Genomic DNA, 8,629 nt, shown 5'->3' with positions numbered 1-8,629 from the left:
TGGACCTTGGTGGAAGAATACACTCTGCTGAGAGCTATTCTAGTATAATGCAACTATAGTTGCTGGGATTTGAGGAATTGAAATGTCAGAAATAATAACCATGTTTCCATGGTTATATACCACTTCATTCTGTTTGACAAATCTGCTGTACTCTGTTCACATTCACCTTGGCTGCTTTCAGCACCAGTACCGTAAGTGTAGGAGGAAACGCACAACAGAATTCAAATGTCAGCTGACTAACGTCAGCACTTTTGCCTACTTGACCACAATCATGTGACAACAGTGGAAACTTGCAGCAGACCTGAAAATAAAATTGCACGAGCTGACGTCAGCATGTTGAGGTGCTGAGTCGTCAGTCTGACTGATGGTCAGCTGACAGCTTTTTAATCACCTCAGATCGTTTAGGAAGTATTTAGTGGAGTCTTCTCTCTCTTTCCCTTTCATCTAAAGTGTGACATTGGATTTGATTGTTTTCTCCAGGTAGGACGTTTAATCTTGATAGTTGCTCTTTGGCCTTAATGGAGTCTTATGTGACAAAGAAGACTGACATTATAAACTTTTACTTCTGGTGAAATAGAGACATCTCATCATCTCTGCCTATAACTAAAGAGAGGAACAGCTGTCTACAACATCTCCGGGTGAGTACATTTGCATATTAGCCTGTGGTGTTAACCCTTGTGGACCTGGATATCATATTGTTTTTCACAGCTGCACACTAAAATGCAAAGCTTGTTGAAGAATGCAGGAGGCCTCAGGACTAATGACTGATTTACTACGTAGAGTGAAATAATCAAATTAGCAAGGCTTGTTGATATGTGATGAGAGAACGTGAAAACGTGTGCGAGCTGGAGCATCAGATCTGCACCACTAAGTTTTCATATTGAAAAAAGTTGCGCTAATGTGAAAAGTGTATTACGAGCTTGTTCTCAGCTTTAATAAATATTATTGGACAGTTTCCACCATGAAATGATGTGTATATATATATATATATATATATATGTGTGTGTGTGTGTGTGTGTGTATAATTATATATGTCCTCGACTGTGTAGAAAAGAAGAAGAATTTGCTTCTCAACCTTCACATTCTGAACAAGTCATTAGAGGTAAGGAAGGATCTAACATGTTTCAAAAATATTATTTCTTTTAATGATCATGACATCATGGCAGCTTTAACCTCAGGGTTATAGGCTGTTATTGACTCCTATGCTAAACTTGGCAGTTTTATTATTTTCTCAGGCTCCCAGAAACCAACCAGTTTACATCTCTTGTGTCTTTCAGAAATAAATGATGCTTTTCCTCTATTTTGTAATATTGTATTAATCGATCAATCAGTTACTAGGCAAGGCACTTTTATTTTTAAAGCACATCATATGGCAAAATAAAAGAGATTAAAAACGAGAGGTTGAGAGATAAACAGTTAAAATAAATAAAAAGTGTACATCTGTATACAAATCTTAACAAATAAGCTAAAGGAGAATGATACAAGTAAGATTGTAAAGTAGAAATGTGTATAAATATAAAATTAAAATAGAATAATGACCTCGTAATATAGTTAAGGTAAAGTCACATGTGAATAAAAAAAAGTTTTCTCTCTGTTTTTAAAAACTCTAATGGATGGAGAATGATCATGCAGCAGTTAAAGAGTAAAGAAAATACTTGTCAGATATATTAATCTCATATAACATACATTTATAACATACATATAATATATATATATACATAAATTATTGGTTGCATCATTACAGTATCTGTATGATGAACAATAGTACCATTTATTTTGTATCCTTGGCCGTTTGGACGTAGAGCTTTTATTATGAAGGCGACTCTGTTTTCCTGCAGTGACGTTTCAGCGCAGCGACCAATCAGCTCGCAGCTGCAGATCCGACTTGTTTATCTGCAGCTTCCGTGTTTTCTCCGTGTAGAGTGTGTTTCTGTGTTGTTGTGCAGAGGAGTTCACCGACATGTCAGCAGATATCCAGGCAAGATAAACACGACGCTTTACTCTTCTGCTGTCTGACGCTTTCTACATGTTTGTCTTGTCCAGCTCCGGACATGTTTTATGTTGTTGTCGTAGCTAGCTCGCTGCCTTCTTTTGATTTATTTGTTTCCTTGCTCTCTGTTGAGTTTATTATCTGTGGGTGAAACATGTTTTCCTGTGTCGGCCTATGTCGAAATGCAGCTACACTTACAGCCTCTTTATTCAGACGACACTGTCTTGATCTAATCAGAGGCTCTATAGCTGAGTATGGATCGAAACCAGCTGTTCTGATGTAGTTCACAACAACCTTTGACCTCGTTTCAACCGTGTGAACTGGCGATCTGTGGGCCACATGTGATGGTTCTGCGTAATGATTGCATATTCATTGTTATTTTCATTTTCATTTCGACGATTCAATCTTTGAAGCATCGTGTAGACATGTTTTGTTGTCATAGTAATGATAATAACAGATCAAGTAAAATGTATTTGTGGAGCCCATATTCACAAATCAGTTTGCCTCAAGGGTCTGAACAATGTCTCTGCCCTTAACCCTCGACTGGAGTCCAAAAACTCTTAAACAGGGGAAAAATGAAACGCAGAAATCTAAATTTAAAGAAAGAAATCAGGATCGCTCTCCCAGGATGTATAGAAAGAAGTGCAAGAGCTATTGATTGTAACAGGGAGCGAGAGAACAACATTTGCGAAAGACAGCATCTATCACATGAAGAATAGTGCATCAATGTTTGAAGCATTATGCTAAAAGAGGTGTGGATATTTACAGATGTTTTTCTCTCCGGCAGAGTATGTGGACAGCCGTAGCCCTCACTCGGGGTCCCTTTGGATTGACCAGTCAAGGGAACTTCACCTCTTTGTGTCCTAATGGCTCCCAGTGGGTTTGGAATGGTCTCGGGGAATGTGCCCAGGATTCAAGGGACATGGCCAGCATCTACCTCGGCCTCCTGTCCATCCTCTGCTTCATGGTGTCTTCGCTTCCGTATGTGTTGGCGTCTGTTTCTCAGGGGTAATGATTTTGAGAAATCTAAATGTGTGTGTAATTGTGTGATTTGTGTTGTTGCGATTGCAGACAGTACTACAGCTCGTGCAAAAACGGGAATATGGACAGTGCCCTTTCCATTTGGTTCCTGTTGCTGTGGTTGGGAGGTGACACGTGTAATCTGGTGGGCTCCTTCCTGGCAGACCAGCTTCCACTTCAGGTGACTTGTGATAAAATGTTTGCTTTAGTGTTTACTATCATGAAGTAGAGCTGCGAGACATCTTCTTTCAATCTACAACTTTTTTTAGCAATTGATTGATCTGTAAAGTGCCAAAAGCAATGGAAAATACTCATGAGAAGTTTTTTAAAGAAGACATTATATCTTAAGATAAGATTGTTTTCCACTTAAAGAAACAAATGTGTTTATTTTATGTTATCAGTAAAAAGGAAACTAAATTATCATGTTATCAGAGCTTTTAACTGCTAATTAGAGTTTATGTCTTGGTAAATGACTAAGATGATAACTGTTGATTGATGATTTAACAAACTGTGTCATCATTACAATGGGAAACTCTTTTCCATGACAAAGACTTTGTGAAGGAAATCACATGTTTCCTTCTTCTCTGATAACATGTTCTGTGATAACATCTTTCTCCTTCTCTTTCAGACATACACAGCCGTTTATTACGTGATTGCTGACTTACTGATGCTGGCCTTGTACTTTTACTACAAGTTAAACAACAGAATGAAGGAAAGTGAGTGTTTTTTTCATTTTCATTTCTGTTAGTTTATTTGAGTTACAATGCCTTATTTGGATGACTTGTATTTCACGCTCAACACTCAAACTGCAGCCACATTGTTTTCTGATCCAGCCACCATCACAGCACGGATTATTTCTGTTGTTTTATTTTACACATCTCACATAAATGCTGATGAGCAGTGGTCCAGCGCTCGCCCAGAGAGAGGAAGAGTGTAATCTTGTGTTCCCTGTGATGGTGTCGTCACATGTCTCATGTCGCTGTGGTGTTTGTTGCCTTCACCACCTTTGACACAGTAACCTCTGTCTGAAGTACTTGGGAATGTGCTGAGAGATCTTTCTCAGTATTAACAAATAAACTCAGGTGGCGTCTCTTCTCCAGGAAGGAGGGTTTTGCACGTGGTGGGTGTAGCCTGCGTCCTGGGCTTCACAGCAAACCTCATCCACCTCCCAGGGTTGGCTGACCGACAGGAAGTTATCTCCTCTGGGTTCACAAGTCGCGCCTTGCTCTCAACCTCTGACCTTAGCCAAGTCAAGGTGCGTCCTATTCATTTGTTTAATAAGCAACCCAGGGAATGTGAATTAGTGATGTCTGGATTTTTTCCCCTTAAAAAATGTTGTGTCTCTGTCACTTCAGACTTTTACCTCCAAAGAGATCATTGGTTTCTCCATTGGCTCAGTGTCATCGGTGCTCTACCTGTGTTCTAGACTTCCTCAGATGTACACGAATGTGAGTATGACCAAGCAGACTCTGCTACAAGCTGCTGCATACTGTAGATTTACTGATACTAATACTGTTGACATTAATAATGATAGTTAGAGCAGTTATAATAATTACAATATTACTTTTGCATAACTGTGTCATGCAAATGTTTATTTCTGATTAAATCGGTTTTATCATTACACTCATTTTGTTGAAACCACATCCACATAAAACAAGTTAGAAATAATGTTCAGATAGTTTTGTATGGAGGTGGAGTCTTATATTGGGTTAGGTATTCATGGTTACCTGATGGGTAACAAGTTAAAAATGTAGATGTTTGTGAGTATGGATAAGGATCAATTCATATATATTATATATATAAGGTACCACTATGCTGATGGAGGTAGTGGGTGAAGTGTTGGAGTTCACAAAACACGTCTGGAGTCTCAGGGGAAACTTTGTTGCAGTAGAATCCAATAAAATTGAAGTCAATGGTGACCAGACGTAATTAAACAACAGAAAAACCTTCATACTGCTCGTGTGGTGTCATCCAAGTGTCTGCAAGCCTAGAAACAGCGTCATTTACACCAAGCTTTAAGCCTTAAAGTCCGCTGGGAGTGTCACTGTGTAAATTACCTCGTTTCGAGTCGAATGTGAATGTGGGGGCTTGCGGACACAACACGAGCAGTATGGAGGCATGTTATGTTTTTTCTGTTGTTTCATTGACTTTAAATAATATCGTTTTCGGCTGCTACAAAGTTTACTTCTGAGACTCCAGAAGTGTTTTGTGGACTCAACACTTCACCCACTGCCTACATCGACATAGTTGAGTAGATGATAAGTGTATTTTCATTTTTTAGTGAAAAAAACGCTGTTAAGGCAATACAAGCTTTTTGTATATTTAATAATGTCCAAACTGAAAACTAAAGCGAAAGCTATGAAAACTGAGCAGGTCAAAACACTAAACTGCTGACAAAGGTTTTTTTCGCTTCTGCCCTCTCACATATACATGAATCTATCAGTCTGGTGGAAAACATGTGGAGACTGTATAAAACAACTTCTATTGCTTTTGTTTAAATGTATCTTTTGTTTTTCCCACTTAACCTCCCCACAGTTCAAGAGGAAGTCGACAGAGGGAGTGTCTTACTTCCTGTTCGCTCTGGTCATCCTGGGAAACACCACATACGGCCTGAGTGTCCTACTGAAAAACCCGGACGACGACCAAGGCGAGAAAAGCTACCTGATCCATCACCTGCCCTGGCTCGTCGGCAGCCTCGGCACCCTCTCTTTAGACGTCATGGTATCCTTTAAACAACTCCTTGTAAAAAAGGCATGGGGCCTGCTGCCTGTTTGTCTTAATCCCATGTACTTCCTACATATCAGCCAGTGCTGAGCTGTGAGAGAGGGAGGGTTCCACAGATGGTTACGCTCTCGTGACTGTGTGTGAAAACACAATATACAGTCTCAAAGGTTTATTAGTGGCCCCTGGAGACCACGTGTCTCTTCAAACACTAGTAGTGGACTTAAGTTGCGGCCCTCTGTTTTCAGTGAAGATGTAGATGATGCAGATGCCGGTGACTAGATGATGATGTCGGGTTGTGTGTTTTTTCATCAGCTGGTTCTGAAAAGAACCAGGAAAAACCTTCTACTGAACTTATGATCAGATTGTCCTCTGACTGTTAACATGAAGCCGGCCCTGGGGCAAAACACAACTGCTCCTGGTAGTTATCAAAGGAATAGCTTAACATCGTAAATACACTTAAAAATTACTTGTATATCAGTTTCAACTGTGCTGACCAGTAAGTGAGCTGCCAGGAAGTCACTTTTCTCAGCAAAGAAATCCAGCACAGTGCCTCTAAAACCACAGTTTGTTGTTCCTACACTTTGATTGTATGTGGATTAAACAAACAAGACTGACATGTTCAGTAGTGAGGCTCAGAGCTATTGTACCTTTGGTCAGAGTCTAGAGCTGTTTCCCCTGTTTCCAGATTAGCTAAGATAATCAGCCCCTGGCTGCAGCTTCATATTTACTGTACAAACAGACAAGAGTCGGATCAGTCTTCTAATCTCTCAGACAGTAAGTAAATACATCAAAATGTTAAGCACAGTGCTCACCAGCACAATATTCACAACAGAAACTGAAATAACAAAGGTGTTGTGAATTCACCAATTGACAGGGGTCTTAAAAAATGGTCCAGGAGGAAATGTGTACTATGTATTGTCGTCTTTTCTGTGTCCCTTCCATTCAGGCGGAAATCTACCTTGATGTCAGGACGGTGGCGCTCAATTCCCCTTAAATGTAGTAAAACAAAAGTAACAAGCCTGTTTTGATATTTGTATTCAATGTAGCAGGTAAAAGTAAGGAGGCAACAGAAAAGTAAATACTCAACTAAATTACAGAAATCCCAAAATATCTACTGAAGTACATTATTAGGAAATATTTGCACTTAGTTACCTTCCACCTCTGCACAGGTCCCCTTGGTAAGATAAGACTATGGTGTGGCTACAATGTAGGATACAACTTAGTAGATAATGTATTAATTAAGTTACAGACAACAATGAACTCGGTCTTTAGCCCCTGGGCAGTTTTCCCTCTTTGTTCAGTCAATAACTGTTCTTGCATTCAACAGACTCTTTCCCAGGATTTCTATTGATTTCCTTGACACTGTGGTTCAGATCTCCTTCCAGTTCATCATTTACCGCAAGACTCCAGGGCAGCTGGACGGAGGCTATGAAGAGACGTCGCCTCTGATCAGGAGCTAAATGAACAAACAAAGGGGGGTGGGGGTGCACGAGCACTCGTTTTCGGAAAACCCTCAGAATCACATTAACAGCACAAAATCAAGATGAGAAGAAAACTGTACATTTTAGTTTAATTTCATTGTTTTTATTTATTATGCTCTTTTATTACAATGTTTAAAATGTGTTTTTAAGTGAAGCGACAGATTCTTCAGCTGCAGTGGTGTGACTCATGCTGCTCTTTTAGTTTCTTTTAGATTTCAGTCCTGGAGGATGAGGTGACGCCTGTAGCTGGTGGTAACAGCGAATATGGTTTTACACTGCGGCTCATATCATACCGAGAGAAAACTCGCTGTTCCTGTTCCATTGCTTCCTGAAATATTTCAAACTAATCTCCTGCCGGTAAAATGCTTTTAATGCGACGCTGCGGCAGTTGGAGATGTTCAGTTTGCATCAGCAGTAAAATGAAACAGCATTTAAGAATGTTACCACAGGCAGCCTGTTCATAATACTTCTAATATATGAACATGGCAATAGGCTCAGGCTCAGTCACCACTGTGTTACCTCATTCAGCGTTAGATCACACATCAATTTAAATGAACATCTTTGAGATTGCTGCTTTAATATTAGTTTTAAAAGGGATGATTGTGTTGTTCAGGCGTCAGATATGTTGATTTAACTCCTGTCAGCCTCCTCTCCTCTTGATTTTAGGTCAACATCAGTTTTATAAAAGACCCGATAGATGTCAGAAACCTGCTGTTGAGAGCGAACAGTCCACACAGAGGTTTCGTTTAAAGTATTTCATTTTTAAAGTTGCCAAAAACTCAGACCCTTATTAAATAAACGTTTGTATGAAGCCTTGACTGATTTTATTTTCAGGGGTTTGTCTGATGCTCTCCGACAAACGCACGCAATGACACGTCATATTGGAAAGAAAGGTGTAAATACATATGCCAACCATGATCATAAAATATTTTTGAGAATTTGTTTTATGTGCATTTTATTGCTCTTTTAATTGTAATCATACAACCTCATTTTATTTTTTTATTTTATTGTTAGTTTTTCAAATACAAACACTATGTTTGCACTGGGGATAAATGTCGCATGACTTGAAACAGATTTTCACTTCTTAGTTTAATTTACACATTTTCATTTCCACTGTTTTTGCACATTTTGATGCAAAGGTTTATTTTGTACTTTGAGAAATGTTAAAAATGTCTGGTGGGTCATTGTACTGTAAACATTAAAACAAATGACAACACTTTTTTATCTCTCTTTGCTTTTTCTTAAAATATTCATTCAGGCGTTTAGTTTCGGCCCAGCTCCGTCATTTACTTCTTCTGACTTATACATTTTATCTCATGGCTCTTTCCCTCCACAAAAGTTGACTCTCTACACCTCTCACATCTTTTGCAACTCAGCAGAGGTTGCGGCCTACCCCTGGACTTGATGCCGACCT

The 8,629-nt window shown here is 39.3% G+C and overlaps 1 protein-coding gene across 4 annotated transcripts; it reads left to right on the top strand.

Moving 5' to 3' along the window:
- The first annotated feature begins 338 nt into the window (after positions 1-338).
- Positions 339-8,431, top strand: slc66a1 (solute carrier family 66 member 1). 4 transcript variants are annotated; one of them, XM_069527487.1, is made up of 11 exons: positions 351-480; positions 578-638; positions 1,050-1,102; positions 1,922-1,978; positions 2,778-2,971; positions 3,062-3,191; positions 3,639-3,726; positions 4,111-4,265; positions 4,366-4,458; positions 5,546-5,731; positions 7,108-8,431. In XM_069527487.1, exons 4-11 carry the CDS (start codon positions 1,961-1,963, stop codon positions 7,192-7,194), a joined length of 951 nt encoding a protein of 316 aa, XP_069383588.1. In that variant the 5' UTR covers positions 351-480; positions 578-638; positions 1,050-1,102; positions 1,922-1,960; the 3' UTR covers positions 7,195-8,431. The 4 variants fall into 4 exon arrangements, with proteins under 4 accessions (XP_019944679.1, XP_069383588.1, XP_069383587.1 ...); XM_069527486.1 differs by having other exon boundaries at positions 1,839-1,978; XM_020089120.2 differs by lacking the exon at positions 1,922-1,978 and having other exon boundaries at positions 339-480.
- Positions 8,432-8,629: the final 198 nt, after the last annotated feature.

This window comes from Paralichthys olivaceus, chromosome 6 (assembly GCF_024713975.1).
Source record: "Paralichthys olivaceus isolate ysfri-2021 chromosome 6, ASM2471397v2, whole genome shotgun sequence".
NCBI classification, from domain to species: Eukaryota; Metazoa; Chordata; class Actinopteri; order Pleuronectiformes; family Paralichthyidae; genus Paralichthys; species Paralichthys olivaceus.
This window is presented reverse-complemented; position numbering and strand designations above follow the sequence as displayed.

Coding starts and splice junctions, on each gene's coding strand:
- slc66a1 (XM_069527487.1), top strand. Junction 2,972..3,061: donor TTCATGGTGTCTTCGCTTCC/GTATGTGTTGGC, acceptor TTGCGATTGCAG/ACAGTACTACAGCTCGTGCA. Junction 3,727..4,110: donor AAACAACAGAATGAAGGAAA/GTGAGTGTTTTT, acceptor TCTCTTCTCCAG/GAAGGAGGGTTTTGCACGTG.